General features: G+C 43.2%; 2 protein-coding genes across 5 annotated transcripts in view; one reads left to right on the forward strand and one right to left on the reverse strand.

Annotated features, from left to right (window-relative positions):
• Nucleotides 1-1,071: 1,071 nt before the first annotated feature.
• LOC128932067 (dedicator of cytokinesis protein 9-like) overlaps nt 1,072-19,329 on the reverse strand; it is a 60,880-nt gene continuing 42,622 nt past the window's right edge. Inside the window, exons 7-8 of one of the 4 annotated variants that reach the window (XR_013533440.1) lie at nt 3,436-3,571; nt 1,072-1,209 (exon numbers count right to left, since the gene is read on the reverse strand). Coding sequence is in view for 1 of the 4 variants with exons in the window: in XM_078367939.1 (XP_078224065.1) it covers nt 3,514-3,571 (58 nt within the window). In the remaining 3 variants the exon portion in view is untranslated. Of the gene's footprint in view, nt 1,210-2,361; nt 2,488-3,399; nt 3,572-12,136; nt 12,268-19,329 lie in introns of those variants that run through there. The other 3 variants (XR_013533441.1, XM_078367939.1, XM_078367944.1) reach the window with 3 other exon arrangements.
• Nucleotides 7,389-9,115, forward strand: LOC100401560 (forkhead box protein D4-like 1). The gene is given in 2 exon segments (XM_078367859.1): nt 7,389-8,734; nt 8,736-9,115. Coding segments are annotated over 2 exon segments (1,557 nt in total). The 5' UTR covers nt 7,389-7,405; the 3' UTR covers nt 8,964-9,115.

The following is a 19,329-nucleotide window of genomic DNA, read 5'->3' on the forward strand; positions in this document are numbered from 1 at the left end:
TGGCACAATCTTGGGTTACTGCAACCTCTGCCTCCCAGTTCAAGTGATTCTCCTGCCTCAGACTCTCTAGTAGGGATTACAGGTGCCTGCCACCATGCCTTGCTAATTTTTTGTATTTTTAGTAGAGACGGGGTTTTGCCATGTTGGGCAGGCTCTCTCAAACTGACCTCAGGTGATCCACCGCTTCAGCCTCCCAAAGTGCTGGGATAAATTTGTTTTATAATTAACTGTAGTCACAACAATACTTAATATACTTTGGCAAACCAGTAAGTGTCTAGAACTGTTGTTCTAGACCATGAAAAGGAGCTTATAAGTAGTTGTCCTCTTGTGGGAGAAATATTTGATATAATATTAATCTGTGCTCCTGAAAACTTGTATTTATAAAACTGATAAATATATTTGTTTTTCCTTTAAAACAGGGGTGTCCAATCTTTTGACTTTCCTGGGCCACACTGGGAGAAGAATTGTCTTGGGCTATACATAAAATACACTAATACTAATAATAGCTGATGAGCTAAAAAAATAAATAAATAAAAAACATTTCATAATGTTTTAAGAAAGTTTACAAATTTGTATTTGGCCATGTTCAAAGACATCCTGGGCCACATGTGGGACGAAGGATGGATAAACTTGCTTTTAAATGTATTAAATTAATCTTTAAATATTTTTAATTATGTAAGTAGTGCATAAATATATTTTTGTTGTAAAAATGATTCCATCACTTTTTAGGACTAAGCTGAAGTTCTGTCCTTTAAGACATTTCTTTTCACTTTCACATCATGTTTCCCAGAGTGAATTATTTTTCAATGATCAGAGCTGTAGTTCAGGCTGCTGCTTCAGGAAACAAGAAGCTTGCCATAGAGATCTTCAAGGGAAGGTTTTAATTTTTATAATATGTATGTGTTTTAAAACATTTTATTTTTATTTTTTTGAGACCGAGTTTCGCTCCTTACCCAGGCTGGAGTGCAATGGCGCGATCTTGGCTCACTGCAACTTCCGCCTCCTGGGTTCAGGCAATTCTCCTGCCTCAGCCTCCTGAGTAGCTCGGATTACAGGCACACGCCACCATGCCCAGCTAATTTTTTGTATTTTTAGTAGAGACGGGGTTTCACCATGTTGACCAGGATGGTCTCGATCTCTTGACCTCGTGATCCACCCGCCTCGGCCTCCCAAAGTGCTGGGATTACATTCGTGAGCCACCGCGCCCGGCTAAAACAGTTCAAAAATGTATTATAATTCAGTTTCTTTCAAAAACAAAGCAAACTTAATTGTTAGTTTTAGGTCTTTTCATTATAGTACATATAAATCCGTCTTATTATTTACTGAGTGAAAATTTGTAGTTTAGCGTAGAATACATTCATTGTATTAAAACCATTTATTGAGAGCTTCATTTGCCTTCATATTAGTTCTAGGGGTGAATCTGCACACAACAGATAAAGGGCAGCTTCTCATATTGCTTGTATTCTGGTGGAATGACATAAATAAATGAAAAAAATAGAAGGTAGCTTTAAGCTGGCTAATAAAAATAAAGATCAACTTTAGATTGAGTGGTCCTGGAAGGCCTCTCTCAGGAGAGGTGACTGTTAAGTTGATAACAGAACTAAAAGAAGTCGTAATTCATACATAGTAGGGGAGGAGGCTGTACGCAGAGGGAGCATACAGGGCAAAGGCCCTTTAGTTGGGCACCAGCATAGTGTGTTGGGAGACCAGGAAGAAGGCAAAGGTGGTGGAGGGTTAGAAAGTGAGGATATGAGATAAAATTGGAGTTATGAGCCAGCCCAGGTTTCTTGCTCCTGGTAGGACAGAGTCAACATTTGGATTATTTTTGATGCCCTGCGAAGTGACTGAGAGATTTTAAGCTGGGGAAGTGATGTGAGCGTGATTGCTGTGGCAGATCAACCAGTTGTTTCTGTTTTTGAAATCTGGAATAGTGCTTCAGTGAACGAATCTTGTGTGTGCCTCTTTGTTCTTAGGTGTGAATGTTTCTCTAGAATAGGTAGGTACATAAAAGTGAAAGCACCAGCTTCTAAAATATGCACATTTAAGATTTTTAATAGATACTGATGAATGGCCATTCCAGGCAACTGAACTTTTAGCCTTCATATAGTAGTGTAGGAAAATCCCTGTTTTTCCAAGCCCAACTAGCACATTTTAACTCTTGCCCATCAGGATCTCACTGTTTTATTTTGGTTTTTAAACTGTGATTTTTAATGTTTATATATTTTTAGTGATCATTGTACTGTTCATTATTCTTATCTTTTTCAAAATGAAGTATTTTCCAATGATCATAGCCATAGTATATTTAACCTATACCTTCAGGAGACTTTGGAACTTAATATAGATATCCTGAAGAGAAGGTTTATTTTTATAATGGAATCATGACAATAATGTGGGCCATTATTTTGCTTGCTATAGAAGACTTGCAGGATATGATGATGATGGTGATGATGATGATGATGAAGGTTTCATCCAAAACTTTATAGTTTACTGAGGGAGACAAGATAAATTATTAAATCTCTCTGAACCTTTTCTTCCTTATTCATAAAATGTTGATAACAAATGCACATCTCTCTGAATTGTTCCAGCGATCAAATTTAAGGCACCCTGAATACAGAGAGTCTCAACAAATGTGGATTTCCCTTTTGCAGCAAGGCTTGATGTGCAATTCAGGCTTCTGCACACCTTAAAACAAATGGGTCTTTCTGAGGCTTTCACCAGCTGTGAGTGAAAGGAGCAAGAAAATTGGTACTGAGTTTAAGATAGCTGTAGGGAGTGTCAGCACAAGGTGCAGGGGAAGACCAGGTGATTGAAAGCGTCACTTTGGTAAAAGAGCTTGATGCTTTCAGTTTTCCCTCTCTCAGCAGCTATCAATAATGTGTGGGTTAGAAAAGACCCTCCAAATAGCTCATTTTCTCTTGTTACTGCTAAGCAGACTTGGCACCCAAAGGGCTTTTAATTATCTTACTTTCTGGCTACCCAGAGTTCTTTTTCTGAGTGCTTGCTTCAAACATATATAGTATTTTGATTGTTTAGTCTTCTTACAGATTTTTCAGTAAAAATTGAAAATAAACAAAAGTATCTTTTTTCCTAGAATCTATAATCCCTAGATAGCAATTTTGAAGGCAACTATCAACAAAATGAAGCTAAAAGCATTATTTTAAAGGAATAGTGATCAGTACTTTGTAACATTATGGGCTTAGCTGCTTTCTACAAATTGAATAATTGTTTCCTTTGGATTACTGGTATAGGTAGGGAAAATTTATTTTTAAATTGCTTTCAAATGACTTTCCCAGTTTTAGAAATGTATACATTAGTGCAGTTGATATGGGAAAAAAGTGAATTCTACCTTCAAATGTCCAGAAACTCACCCTGCTTTGATGAGGTGAGATATGGTAGAGTTCTCAGAATGTATCTTAATATTAGAATCAACCTTACCTTTAACTCTGATGACCAAATTGTGTTTAATTTCTAGGTTGAAATAGAAACAAGACATCATCATCCTTGTAGATTAATTTAGAAAGGTTTGTTTTTGAAACCAGAGGACCTCTTATGAATCCCTGATATGTTTGTTCTGAAAAACAAAAAACAAAACAAAACAACTATTCAACCTTAGAAGTAACCAAAACATTATTGACTGCCCACTATGCACGAGGCCCTGTGTTAAGTGTTGCAGGAGCTACAAAATAAGACTTGATTCTTAAGGCAACACTATGGAATTGATGGGATAGGACAGTAAGGGTTCCTTTCTTCTTTTTTCTTGTTTAGGGTAATGTGCCATTATGGAGTCTTTCCAAAGCATTCAACTTACTTTTCATTGCTACAGCTCTTTGTTTTTATATTGATATATTTGGTATAACAACTTTATTTAGATATAATTCACATACCATAAAATTTTTCATTTTTAAGGGGTACAATTCATGATTTTTAGTATATCCACTGTTGAGTCTATCTACTGTACACAACTATGACCAGTGCCTAATTCCAGAACATTTTCATCACCTCAAAAAGGAACCCTGAATCTCTTAGCAGTCACTTGCTGTTTTCCCCTGCCCCCATCCCCACTCTACTTTCTGTCTCTATAGATTTGTCTATTTAGACTCCCTTCACATAACACAGTGTTTTCAAGATTGATCCATGTTGTGACATGTGTCAGTACTTCACTGTTACTGCTGAAAAAATTTCATTATATGGATATACCTCATTTTGTTTATCCATTCATCATCAGATGGACACTTGAGTTTCTTCTTCTGGGCTGTTAGGTTCTTCCCCACCCATGTTTAATTTTTTTAAATTAATAGAATGTGATTTTAAAACAGTTTTAGATTTACAGAAAAATTGAGCAGATAGTACCGAGTTTTTATCTATTCCCCCCTACACACACTAACAAAATAATAGCATAGGACATTTATGTTGCAATTATTGAACTAATATTGACACATTATTATGAAAGCCCACAGTTTATTCAGATATCCTGAGTTTTTAACATATTACCATTTTTGTGTTCAAGAATCTCATTTAGGATATCATGTTACATGTAATAGTCATGCATCCTTAAGACTCCTCTTGGCTGTGACAATCCCTTTGATATTGTTTTGATGAACTTGACAGTTTTGAGGTCAGGTGCACAAGATGCTCCTGTGTTGGAATTTGATGTTTTCCTCATGATTAGGGGTTTTTGGAGAAAAATCACGGAGTACCATTTTCATCACATCATACCAAGGGTATATGCTATTACCATGATTTATGACTATTGATGTTGACACTGATGACCTGATCACCTGGCTGAAGGGGTGTTTATCAGGTTTCTCCACTGTAAAGTTACTTTTTACCCCCTTTTTCATACTGGGCTTGGAAGGAAATCACTATGTTCTGCCCGCACTAAAGAATGGGGAGTTGTAGTCTACTTTTTGGGGAGTGGAGTGGCTACATAATTAATTGAAATTCTTCCTCAAGGGAGAGTTGTCTCCCCTTGTTCATTGATTCAATCATTTATGTTTATCAGTGTGGACACATGAATATTTTATACTTTGGGTTACATTTTAATTCTATATTTTGTTACTCAAATTATCCCAGCTTTGGCCATTGGGAACTCTTTCAGTTTTCTCCTGTTCCCCCTTTGACATACCCCCATCAATGTGGGTTTTGTGTTTCGTTTTGTTTTTGAGTACCTCCTTATTTTTCTCCTTTCATTTTTAAATAACTCCAATCCCTATAGAAGTTGGGGCTAGAAAAACTTAACAATGCTGCAGGTCATCCAATTCCTATGCTGATGGAAGAAATGTGCCTCACCTGCAAAGGGCTGGGGAGGAGACATCTAGGATTATTGTGGTTGAATAAGACACCTGTCCTGGCCCTCCTGGAGCTTAGTTTCGTAGGTCACACAAGTAGTCATTGGTAAATTTGGGATTCAAACAAATCTGTTAGGCTCAGACCTGCCTGTTGCTTGTCCTCCAAGCTGCATATAAACTGAGGTGCCTTAAAGGGTAAAAACTTCAGGAGCAGAGAAGACATAAGTTTTAAAAGAAGATTTGCAAGAAAGCTGTTTTCCAGATTTTATCCTGAAGGCACTAGCTCATTTAAGCTATTTTTTTGTTATATTTTGCCCTTGTAGTTGGCTTCTGATTTCTCACTGAACATTCAATGTCATAATTACAGACACTATGTGACAATCAATGGCATATTTTGTGCTGCATTTTTATTACATGGCACCCCAAATTTTTCCCAAGTAGGTAGGTTTTAAATTATGAATATATACGGTGACATAGTATCTTTGTACTCTAATAAGATTCTTATTTATATAACAAATATTAAGTTTTATTCCTCTGTAGTGCTACTTTAGACCCTGAGCTAATTTAAATGAAGCCAATCTAAAAATCGTGTTACTTCTAAGGATATTAAGTGGAACAATTCTGCTGCCATATTACCCCTCCCCAGTACAGATAGTGAATGAGAACCCACTGATTTAGAGACAACACTGCAGCCCCTTCTTGCCTCATTGAAGTTCCTAGTTTTATCATTACAGTAAAAGCACTTAATGTTGGCACTTCTAACAGAATGAGGGAAGAGCCAGAGCCAGGCAGAGTAGTGTGTGCCTGTAATCCCACCTACTCAGGAGACTGAGGCAGGAGGATCACTTGAGCCCAGGAATTCAAAGCCAGCCTGGGCAACATAGATCTTGTCTCTAAAAATGAAATGATTAGAAAGGAAGGAAGGGAGGGAGGGAGAGAGAAGCCATTATAGACTGGGTGTATCTTTTCTATGTGGAGCCATTTTGTAAGAACAGCATTTTTTCAAACTGGGCCCATACTGCTACATGTGAAATCAGTTTAGTTGGTTATGACCTTTAAAAAATATATATATATCGGTAATCACTATAGTGTAATTATATTGTTTTGTGAAACCCATCTTAGATACGTATGTCTGTATGTGCAAGATTGTGATATAAAATGCATTTCTTACTGTGGTTAAATATTCAAAGAAGTTGGAGAACCATTACTATAACGGGACAGAGGACCCACGTGAGCTCTTCTGCCTTCCCTGAATGAACTTGCACAACTTAATGCTAAGACATTTCAACCTTTTTGAAAATTTGAGTCGGAGAGCATCTTGGGGAGGAGAGGAAAAGGTAAAAGGGGCAAAGCAACACCCGCGCACGCCCTCCACCCCCCCCAACCCCCGCCTCAAACCCCCCATTCAGCTTGGGAATGTTGTTAGAACCTTAAATATAATTCAGCTCACCATTCTGGATAAGGACAGACTCTATCAAAGAAAATGGGTAATTACCCAGCTGTGAAACACAAAAACGTACTTTCACGTCTACACATTCCTTTACAGACCACCGTGCACATTTCAGCCTCCCCGCCTCCTGCCCGCCCAGCCGCCATTTCTTTTCTCCAGGAGAGAAAGCTGCATGTCTAAGTGGTCATAGATTGTTGAGTATCATACTTTCCTACCTCGTTTTTATTTGCGCGGTTTTAATTATGCGCCTTAACAGAACCCATGCAAAGCCCGGCCAACTAGCTTGCTGAGCTGGACGAGTGGAGCATCTTCCTTGGTGGCAGGTGGGTGCAAGGAGGAGGGGTCTGGGCTTTTATTAGGTCGAGTATTTGCCCAGCAGACCCTCATCATTGGACTGCGTCAGGAGGAAGTGGCACCGCTCAGAGGTAGGGGAAGAAGGATTATAAAGGGGGAGTCCACCACACATGGTCTTGAAGAAGCTTTTGTAAAAGACAACGTGCATACTTTGCTGGACGTTGTTGGAAAGGAGTAGAAACAAGCAGACGAAAACATCCCAAAGGGTAACCACTAGTGTTCTTGCAACATTCATCCCAGGCTTCCAGTCCAGCCCACCCCAGGCCAGGTGATCGGCCACCGCATCCCCTGCGACTGAAGAACCTGCTCCTCCATGGACTTGCCAAGAGCTGAGCGCCTTCCCTCCACACTGCAGCGCAGCCTCCGGGACTCGGATGGGAAAAACGGTAAAATCAATGTCCTGGGAGAGGAGGTAGATGAAGACGAGGAGGAAGACGACGAGGAGGAGGCAAGCCAGCAGTTCCTAGAGCAGCAGCCCCAGCCGGAGCTGCAGGTGGCTCGGCGGGGCGGGGGTTCGCTTCCCAGAGAGCGCAACGAGGGCGGCGGCGGCCCGAGCGAGCCCTCGGACTTTGGCACCAAGTTCAGGATACCGCCGAGGTATGCGGCGGCCTCTGGAGACACCCCGCAGCCGGCAAAGCCCCCCTACTCTTACATCGCGCTGATCACCATGGCCATCCTGCAGAGCCCGCACAAGCGCCTCACGCTCAGCGGCATCTGCGCCTTCATCAGCGGCCGCTTTCCCTACTACCGCCGCAAGTTCCCCGCCTGGCAGAACAGCTTCCGCCACAACCTCTCGCTCAACGACTGCTTCGTCAAGATCCCCCGCGAGCCGGGCCACCCAGGCAAGGGCAACTACTGGAGCCTGGACCCCGCCTCTCCGGACGTGTTCGACAATGGCAGCTTTCTCCCGCGCAGGTAGCGTTTCAAGCGCCACCAACCGACCTCGAGAGCCCACCACCGACCCCACCCCTTCCCTCTTCCCGCTGCTCCGGCCGCCCTGCACAACCCCCACCCGGGCCTTCTGCTTGGGGCCCCTGCCCCGCCGTAGCTTGTCCCGGGGGCCTACTCCACCGCCGCGCCCGGGAGACGACCGTGCTCTCTGCTGCACCCGCATCCTCTTCGCTACCTACTGCTCCCGACCCCCGCCTATGCAGAGGCACCGGGGAAAGTAGAAGGAGCGGACCTGGTGACCCCTGGCACCCTTTCGGCTCTGCAGCCCTCGCTAGGTCCCCAGCCTTGGGAGGAGGGCCAATGTCCCGCGTCCCGACCAGAAGGTGGATGCATCTCTTTCAGCATTGAGAGTATTATGCAAGGGGTCAGGGGAGGCGGTACAGGGGCTGCGCAGAGTTTGTCCCCGACCCCGTGGAGCTACTGCCACCTGCTGCAGCGCCCATCATGCCCGTTGCATCCCCAGACCGCTGCCCCTTTGCTGCACGTTTCCGCCGCTGCCGCGGCTCGGACAGTTTTGCAGCAATAGCAGCAGCATCAGGAGGAGGAAGTCTGCGCCGACAGCTGCGCTCCCACCAAGGGCGTGGTGCTGGGAGGGAACCTGTCGGCTGCCTCGGCGCTGCTTAGGTATCAGGCAGTGGCAGAGGGCTCTAGGCTGACTTCGCTGGCTGTCCCTTTGGGCGGAGAAGGGAATCTCACCGGCTTTTTGAGTAGCACCCACGCCCAGTTCCCTGGCCAACTCCGCAGGGCGTTCCAAGATCTAGGTGGGAGGGCGGAGGGACCCGCAGCTGCTCACTCCACCTTGCGCGACCGAGATTGGGCCTGTGCATCTGAATCGCGCTGCAGAGCAAACACAAACTTCTGTTTGCTGCAAAATGGTTAGAAAGGAACAGCTGGATTCCATTCCTCTAAAGACCACCTGAACGTAAACTTCGGAGGGCGTCAAGTCATCTTTTCTTGCCTTCAGCTGTGGCTTCCACAGCTTTCCCGATTTGCACATTTCCTTGGGAAGTATGAAAGTGAGTGGGGTATTTTGTTCTGGTATTAAAAGAAAAACAAGCAAGCAAACAAAAAACACAGTCTCCAACGCCAAACATGTTCCCCCTTCTTCACTTCCATGGAACTGGAAGTATTATTCCTAAGTGCAAAATGCTTGTGCCCTCTGTCTCTTCCTGATAGGGATGTGTAATGTAAGTGGGTTGTTAATTTCAGAACATTGATATCTGTGTGACTGACGTGCCATCTTTCATGTTAAAATTAAGGTATTAAAATTAAGCCTAGTTATATAGACGAAATAAAATGCTAAGTCACTACACTACATCGTTTATTTTCTATTACGTCTCATTCTTCCCTTTCTAAAATGGAGCTTGTTTAAAACCTACGTTATTTTCTTAGTTTATTTTTCACAATTCATATTTATCATACATAAGTAATCCACTTTAATATGGCCTTTAAAAATGCCAAATATTTGAGGTTGAAAAAGTCTTGACTTTTAAAATAGGAAATTTACTATTTACGAGACCTCTAGAAGAAAAGAATAGGAAGGTATGTAAATATATTCTTCATTTTTTTTTTCATCTTTATAAAGACGCTGATTTCCGCCACCCCTCGCCCCCAACAAGCTGGAAACCCATTTCAGATCAATTTGGAATGTAATGGTCAACGTGTTTAGTCAGAGAAAATAAAAGGCATTATATATATTTTAAAGCACTAGAATTTTCAAAACTTATTTAAAAATTTTCTGAAATGACTTTGCAACTAGAAAGGTTTAAGTGTTATTCGGAGTCAGGGGACCGGGGTGGGGGGAAACCAGACAAGAACGCCCATCACGAATTGCTCCCCAGGAAGGAAGCACATTTCTAGGAACTCAGCCGTTTTTCCAGTCCTGAGTAGGGTTCCCAATTCCGTGCCACTTGGAGGGAAGCCGCTCTGTGAATGAGAGAAAGTTGCTCCTGCAACCCCCATCTACCTCCCACCCTCAGCTATAAATTTATTATTTCTTGAGGGAGGACGAACCTGGAGACCCACATTTTTGCAGTAGTCTAAGTGGCCAATTTTTACTACGGCTTCTCTTCTCCCTCCCATCCTCTTGCCCTACCTAAGATCCCCCACGGGAGATTTCCTCCCGGCTCCTGCGGTTTTGAGGACATTCCGGAAAGTTCCCAAGCCCCACCCCTGGTAGCCGCCCTGACTCCAGCTTCCAATTCTTCCCTCTTCTTTGCACAGGTAGCCGTCAGCCCCAATCGCCACCAGCGTCCAAGATAGACTACTTCAGCAAATTCGGCAAGGCTGGAGCAGTTTAAGAGTTTGGAAACAAACTGATAATAGAGGGGTCCTATTTAATGCCACATTCTCTCCGGTTCAAGTTCCAACTCCCCTTTGCCCTTTGTGCGAAACTTTCCAGGCCGACCTTCGTTCTTTTACTCAGTCAACAAACGTCCTGGGAGTGAGGCTACAGCCGGCCGCTGAACCCAGAAAGGACTTTCTCTAAGCTCTCTTGGCATCCTCCTTATTTTCTTCCTTCCCTTGCCCGAGGCAAGACCAACACTGCCAAGAAAATTCGAACATGGGTGACTGAGGGTCAGACCCCGGCCCGGGCCGGCCTTCCAGTTCCTAATTTTTATCTGATGAAACCATATCCAAAGATGAATCATTAAACAATCGATTCAGTGGCGGAGTAAATTCCTGTTTGGAAGCACCCAGGCGGCGAGGAGAGATCCGGCCTTCCGGTGTGACCCGCAGGGAGTTCCCTCGCGGAAAGGGAAGGTCGCCTGGCGCACCTACGAACCCACCAACACCACCGAGCATCGACACCGCGGCAGCCCAGGCGTCTTGGAGGCGCCGAAGCTCCGCTAGGCATGGGCGCGTCCCTGAGGCGCGTAGACCAGGACCGGCCGCCTTTCTGAAGGCACAGAGCAAGAGGCCGTACTCTGGATCCCAGGCCGGGTCCCCGTGGTTCTGCACGGACCCCCCGGACGCCGGGCCCCCGTGGTTCTGCACGGACCCCCCGGACGCCGGGCTTCTGTAACCCTGAGGCCGGGTTTAAAAACCACGGCGCTTGCAAGTTGCGCGAAGAGTCCAGGGTCGCGGTTCGAGGGTGGTCTTCCACCCTGGGGATCTTCTTCTCGAGGACTGGCTGATAGGCAACCCTAGAGTTGCACAGGGAGGGGATCCGAAGAGCTGGAGCCGCGCGTGAAGGCCTGGGAGGCGTGGGGGAGGCTGGAACAGGAACAAAAGGAAAACTGGGGAAAAGTGACCCCCCCCACACACTGTCCTGCCTGCTGATAACTCTAATAATAACAATATTGGCCAACCGTTTCCCCGCTGTTCCCGGTGTGCCAGGCACGGGATCCTCCTTTAGCACTCCCAGAAGAAGACACTGTAGAATTCTCCATTTTCCAGACTAGGAATAAGCAACTCGGAAATATTAAAAACTCGCCCGAGGACGCTCAGGCAGTAGCACCCTGCCGGGTTTGCTTTCTGAACCACTAACTCCATGCACGCACGCCACCCTTTCCTGCCTGGGCCTCTCGCGGGTCTCAGGGGTCGAAGCCTGACCTGGACCAAAGCCTCAGATTCATCCTCCTGGCCTCTGTCTCACGAGCCCCAGCGCCAGGAAGCGCATTTCTCTCCCTGAGACCCAGCCGCGTCGAAAGATGCGCGAGATCAGGTCCCTACCCCAGCGCCCGGGCTGTGGGTTTTCCTGGAAGCCTCTGCGGAGCGTGGGAACCGCGCCGCCAGACTCCCCCGGGCCGCGCCCCAGTCCTCGCCAGCCCAGAGCACTCCGCTTCACAAAGGAGCATTCTCTGCTTGCTTCCTCCCTGGCGTGATTTTCGTTCTTTTTCCTCTCGTGGTCCCCAGGAACCCAGGCACCCTCAACTTAGGCGCCGGCAGTACCAGGGATCTCTCCCCTGGACTCCCTGCGGGCCCGAAGCCACCTCCTAATCCCAGCCACCTTCCCAAGGCGGTGGAGTGGGGCAGCTCGGTGATCTGCGCCACCCCGGGAAGCCGGAATTCCTCTCCGGAGTCTCGATCCCGCTATCCGTTTCGTCGCCCCGCGCTGGATCCTGGCAGCCTGAAATGTGTCCACAAGCTGGGCTGCGCGGGCCTGCAGTGAAGGTCCAAGAGACGAGCGGGCAGGGGGACGCAGGCTGTCGCAAGGACTAGCCCTCGCGGATCCTCAGGTCAGAAGGTCCTGGTCTACAGGAGTGGGGGAGCTGGTGGTCCCTGGAGAGGAGACAAGGTCCGGGAACAGCTGGACTAGGGTCCCCTGCGTCTGGCTGAAGGCTCCAAGCAGAGGGGCCCGTCGATTGCCAGCAAATCCCAGGCAGGTGTCGTCTAGTACGACGGTAACATTCTACAGTCCCGATTCTGTGTACTTTTAGTATCCAAAATGAATAAAATCTATTTATATATTGGAATGCAGCTGATGATTCCCAAATCTCATCTCCAAGCTGCCTAGATCACACGGCCCCCATTCCTTTCATTTTTACTTAATAGCGGCCGTTAGAAAAGTTAAAGAAACAGCAGAAACCACGAGAAAAATAATGGAATCAAATGGCGGTAAGGACTAACAAGGCTGGCGGGGAGATTTAGCAAATGGTGGCTTTTAAAATTTTGTACCAGTCCTTCACCACATTTTATTGGAAGTGTGGGGGAGTCATGGTTCTCAGACCTCCCCAGCTTTCAGGAAAAATGCTCAGAAATTTCTTTCCACTTTAACAGCTGATTGCAGTCTAAATAGTAACCTTATTCTAATTGTTAATATCACCTCATAATTTCTACAAAAAAGCTTTTCTGGGTATTTTTTTCATGTAATCACTGAAATTATTCTAATGGATTTTTTGAGATGGAGTATCGCTCTTGTTACACAGACTGGAGTGCAATGGCGCGATCTCCGCTCACCGCAACCTCCGCCTCCTGGGTTCAGGCAACTCTCCTGCCTCAGCCTCCTGAGTAGATAGGATTACAGGCACGCGCCACTATGCCCAGCTAATTTTTTTGTTTTTTTTTTTCAGTAGAGACAGGGTTTCACCATGTTGACCAGGATTGTCTTGATCTCTTGACCTCGTGATCCACCCGCCTCGGCCTCCCAAAGTGCTGGGATTACAGGCGTGAGCCACCGCGCCCGGCCTTGTAATGGATTTTAAGCATTAATTGATTCTATATACACCACCTGCAAAGAGCTTACATAGGTGATTGCTAACAATACCAAAATTTGCCCCATCCAAAACACAAATTAGAGTAGAAAAAGGAAAAGGCTTTGAGAGTCCAGTATGAAATTCAGTTAAATATTAGTTCCCTGTTACTCACCTATCTTAACATTGTCAGGTTTACCTGAGCATGGACTTCATTTTCTTACTTGTTCTTAGCACGTAGGGATATGTTTATTGAAATCAGTAATTAATAGTATTTTGGGACCGTTATGATTTTCTTAGCCAGTGAAGCAGTTTCTACTCCCAAATTCAGGCAAAGAGAACAATAAGGTTAAAAGTAGCCTACGAGATTTCCTGTTTGTCAAATACTGTGCTTTTGCTATGTATATAGACGACTATATATAAGGGCATATTTATGACCAGTAGTTCCTAAAATTAAGGGGACTATTATTTGTTATTCAAGGTATAGGTTGTAAACTTAAAGAAAATATAAGCATTCTTTGAAATATGACATAATGTATATTATGTATCTTAAGATACACATGTCATAATGTATAAGATACATATTTTCTTTAAGTTTAAAGAGATTACTGTAATTAACCTCTATTTACTTCTAGTCTGGGCCAACCTTGCGTCATCTTTATCCTCTGACAGTCCTCTCCCCACTGAATTATTTTGGATCAAATCTCAGATATTGTATCATTGTATTCATAAATATTTTTGAATATTTCTCTAAAAGATAATTCCATCAGTGAGCTGGGTGCAGTGACTCCTACCTGTAAACCCAACCCTTTGGTAGGCTAAGGTGGGTGAATCACTTGAGGCCAGGAGTTCAAGACCAGCCAGGGCAACATAGCAAGACCCCGTTTATAAAAAAGAAGATTCCTTTCAATGTAACCATAATACCATTATCACACCTAAATAATCCATTAATAGCATTAAATTATCCAGGTAATATTAAATATCCTCAATTATCTAAAAACATTTTGTGTAGTTGGCTGGTTTGAATTAGAATGCTAATATGGGTTATGTATTGTGTTTGGTTGATATGGTCTATTATGTCTCTTTTAGATTTCCTCAATCCTCTTTTCTTTTTCCTTGCATTTTTGTGAAAGAAATTGGACTTTTTTTTAATTGCATTTTAGGTTTTGGGGTACATGTGCAGAGCATGCAATACAGTTGCATAGGTACACACATGGCAGTGTGTTTTGTTTCCTTTCTCCCCTTCACCCACATTTGGCATTTCTCCCCAGGCTATCCCTCCCCACCTCCCCCTCCCACTGGCCCTCCCCCTTTCCCCCCAATAGACCGCAGTGTTTAGTATTCCCATCCCTGTGTCCATGTGTTCTCATTTTTCATCACCCGCCTATGAGTGAGAAAATGCGGTGTTTCATTTTCTGTTCTTGTGTCAGTTTGCTGAGAATGATGTTCTCCAGATTCATCCAAGTCCCTGCAAACGACATGAACTCATCATTTCTGATTGCTGCATAATATTCCATGGTGTATATGTGCCACATTTTCTGAATCCAGTCTATCATCAATGGGCATTTGGGTTGATTCCAGGTCTTTGCTATTGTAAACAGTGCTGCAATGAACATTCGTGTGCATGTGTCCTTATAGTAGAAGGATTTAGTCCTTTGAATATATAACCAGTAATGGGATTGCTGGATCAAATGGAATTTCTAATTCTAAGGCCTTGAGGAATCGCCACACTGTCTTCCACAATGGTTGGACTAATTTACACTCCCACCAACAGTGTAAAAGTGTTCCTTTTTCTTCACATCCTCTCCAGCATCTGTTGACTCCAGATTTTTTAATGATCGCCATTCTAACTGGCGTGAGATGGTATCTCAATGTGGTTTTGATTTGCATCTATCTGATGACCAGTGACGATGAGCATTTTTTCATATGATTGTTGGCCTCATATATGTCTTCTTTCATAAAGTGTCTGTTCATATCCTTTGCCCAATTTTGAATGGGCTTCTTTGTTTTTTTCCTGTAAATCTGTTCGAGTTCTTTGTAAATTCTGGATATCAGCCCTTTGTCAGATGGGTAAACTGAAAAAATTTTTTCCAATTCTGCTGGTTGCCGATTCACACTAGAGACTGTTTCTTTTGCTGTGCAGAAGCTGTGGAGTTTCATTAGGTCCCATTTGTCTATTTTAGCTTTTGTTGCCAATGCTTTTGGTGTTTTGTTCATGAAGTCCTTGCCTACTCCTATGTCCTGGATGGTTTTGCCTAGATTTCCTTCTAGGGTTTTTATGGTGCCGGGTCTTATGTTTAAGTCTTTAATCCATCTGGAGTTAATTTTAGTGTAAGGTGTCAGGAAGGGGTCCAGTTTCTGCTTTCTGCACATGGCTAGCCAGTTTTCCCAGCACCATTTGTTGAACAGGGAATCCTTTCCCCATTGCTTGTTTTTGTCGGGTTTATCAAAGATTGTATGGTTGTAGCTATGTTGTGTTGCCTCTGATGCCTCTGTTCTGTTCCATTGGTCTATATCTCTGTTTTGGTACCAGTACCATGCTGCTTTGATTACTGTAGCCTTGTAGTATAGTTTGAAATCCGGTAGTGTGATGCCCCCCCGCTGTGTTCTTTTTGCTTAGAATTGACTTGGGTATGCGGGCTCTCTTTTGGTTCCATATGAAGTTCATGGTGGTTTTTTCCAGTTCTGTGAAGAAAGTCAAGGTAGCTTGATGGGTATAGCATTGATTTTGTAAATTACTTTGGGCAGTATAGCCATTTTTACGATATTAATTCTTCCTAACCATGAACATGGAATGTTTCTCCATCTGTTTGTGTCCTCTCTGATTTCGTTGAGTAGTGGTTTGTAGTTTTCCTTGAAGAGGTCCCTTACGTTCCTTGTCAGTTGTATTCCAAGGTATTTTATTCTTTTTGTAGCAACTGTGAATGGCAGTTCGTTCTTGATTTGGCTCTCTTTAAGTCTGTCACTGGTGTAGAGGAAGGCTTGTGATTTTTGCACATTGATTTTATATCCTGAGACTTTGCTGAAGCTGCTTATCAGTTTCAGGAGTTTTTGGGCTGAGGCGATGGGGTCTTCTAGGTATACTACCATGTCGTCTGCAAATAGAGACAATTTGGCTTCCACCTTTCCTATTTCAATACCCTTTATTTCTTTTTCTTGCCTGATTGCTTTGGCTAGAACTTCGAGTACTATATTGAATAGGAGTGGTGACAGAGGGCATCCTTGTTTAGTGCCGGATTTCAAAGGGAATGCTTCCAGTTTTTGCCCATTCAGTATGATATTGGCTGTTGGTTTGTCATAAATAGCTTTTGTTACTTTGAGATACGTTCCATCGATACCGAGTTTATTAAGGGTTTTTAGCATAAAAAGCTGTTGAATTTTGTCAAATGCCTTCTCTGCATCAATTGAAATAATCGTGTGGTTTTTGTTTTTGGTTCTGTTTATGTGGTGAATTACGTTTATAGACTTGCATATGTTGAACCAGCCTTGCATCCCTGGGATGAATCCTACTTGATCACGATGAATAAGTTTTTTGATTTGCTATTGCAATCGGCTTGCCAATATTTTATTGAAGATTTTTGCATCTATGTTCATCATGGATATTGGCCTGAAGTTTTCTTTTCTTGTTGGGTCTCTGCCAGGTTTTGGTATCAGGATGATATTGGTCTCATAGAATGATGTGGGAAGGATTCCTTCTTTTTGGATTATTTGGAATAGTTTCAGAAATAATGGTACCAGCTGCTCTTTGTGTGTCTGGTAGAATTTGACTGTGAACCCGTCTGGACTGGGCTTTTTTTGTGTGGTAGGCTCTTAATTGCTGCCATGACTTCTGCCCTTGTTATTGGTCTATTCATAGTTTCAGCTTCCTCCTTGTTTAGGCTTGGGAGGACGCAGGAGTCCAGGAATTTATCCATTTCTTCCAGGTTTACTAGTTTATGTGCATAGAGTTGTTTGTAATATTCTCTGATGATGGTTTGAATTTCTGTGGAATCTGTGGTGATTTCCCCTTTATCATTTTTTATTGCATCTATTTGGTTGTTCTCTCTTTTCTTTTTAATCAATCTGGCTAGTGGTCTATTTTGTTGATCTTTTCAAAAAACCAGCTCTTGGATTTATTGATTCTTTGGAGGGTTTTTCGTGTCTCAATCTCCTTCAGTTCAGCTCTGATCTTAGTTATTTCTTGTCTTCTGCTGGGTTTTGAGTTTTTTTGATCTTGCTCCTCTAGATCTTTCAATTTTGACGATAGGGTGTCAAGTTTGGATCTCTCCATTCTCCTCATATGGGCACTTATTGCTATATACTTTCCTCTAGATACTGCTTTAAATATATCCCAGAGATTCTGGCATGTTGTGTCTTCGTTCTCATTGGTTTCAAAGAACTTCTTTATTTCTGCCTTCATTTCGTTGTTTATCCAGTCAACATTCAAGAGCCAGTTGTTCAGTTTCCATGAAGCTGTGCGGTTCTGGGTTGGTTTCTGAATTCTGAGTTCTAACTTGATTGCACTATGGTCTGAGAGGCTGTTTGTTATGATTTCAGTTGTTTTGCATTTGCTGAGCAGTGCTTTACTTCCAATTATGTGGTCAATTTTAGAGTAGGTGTGATGTGGTGCTGAGAAGAATGTATATTCTGTGGATTTGGGGTAAAGAGTTCTGTAAATGTCTATCAGGTTTGCTTGCTCCAAGTCTGAGTTTAAGCCCTGGACATCCTTGTTGATTTTCTGTCTGGTTGATCTGTCTAATATTGACAGTGGAGTGTTAAAGTCTCCCACTATTATTGTGTGGGAGTCTAAGTCTCTTTGTAAGTCATTAAGAACTTGCCTTATGTATCTGGGTGCTCCTGCATTGGGTCCATATATGTTTAGGATCGTTAGCTCTTCTTGTTGTATTGATCCTTTTACCATTATGTAATGGCCTTCTTTGTCTCTTTTGATCTTTGTTGCTTTAAAGTCTATTTAATCAGAGATGAGAATTGCAACTCCTGCTTTCTTTTGCTCTCCATTTGCTTGGTAAATCTTCCTCCATCCCTATATTTTGAGCCTTTGTGTATCCTTGCATGTGAGATGGGTTTCCTGGATACAGCACACTGATGGGTTTTGGCTTTTTATCCAATTTGCCAGTCTGTGTCTTTTGATTGGTGCATTTAGTCCATTTACATTTAGGGTTAATATTCTTATGTGTGAATTTGATACTGCCATTTTGATGCTAGCTGGCTGTTTTGCCCATTAGTTGTTGTAGATTCTTCATTATATTGATGCTCCTTAGCATTTAGTGTGATTTTGGAATGGCTGGTACTGGTTGTTCCTTTCTATATGTAGTGCCTCTTTCAGGAGCTCTTGTAAAGCAGGCCTGGTGGTGACAAAATCTCTGAGTACTTGCTTGTTTGCAAAGGATTTTATTTTTCCTTCACTTCTGAAGCTCAGTTTGGCTGGATATGAAATTCTGGGTTGAAAGTTCTTTTCTTTAAGGATGTTGAATATTGGCCCCCACTCTCTTCTGGCTTGTAGAGTTTCTGCTGAGAGATCTGCTGTGAGTCTGATGGGCTTCCCTTTTTGGGTGACCCGACCTTTCTTCCTGGCTGCCCTTAGTATTTTCTCCTTTATTTCAACTTTGTTGAATCTGACGATTATGTCCCTTGGGGTTGCTCTTCTTGTGGAATATCTTTGTGGTGTTCTCTGTATTTCCTGCATTTGAGTGTTGGCCTGTCTTGCTAGGTGGGGGAAGTTTTCCTGGATAATGTCCTGAAGAGTATTTTCCAGCTTGGATTCATTCTCTTCATCACATTCTGGTATACCTATCAAACATAGGTTAGGTCTCTTCACATAGTCCCACATTTCTTGGAAACTTTGTTCATTCCTTTTTGTGCTTTTTTCTCTGATCTTGGTTTCTCGTTTTATTTCATTGAGTTATCTTCGACTTCTGATATTCTTTCTTCTGCTTGGTCAATTCGGCTATTGAAACTTCTGCATGCTTTGCGAAGTTCTCGTATTGTGTTTTTCAGCTCCTTTAATTCATTCATATTCCTCTCTAAGGTATCCATTCTTGTTATCATTTCCTCAAATCTTTTTTCAAGGTTCTTAGTTTCTTTGCATTGATTTAAAACATGTTCTTTTAGCTCACAAAAGTTTCTCATTATCCACCTTCTGAAGTCTAAT

Source organism: Callithrix jacchus, chromosome 1 (assembly GCF_049354715.1).
Source record: "Callithrix jacchus isolate 240 chromosome 1, calJac240_pri, whole genome shotgun sequence".
Lineage (NCBI taxonomy): Eukaryota > Metazoa > Chordata > Mammalia > Primates > Cebidae > Callithrix > Callithrix jacchus.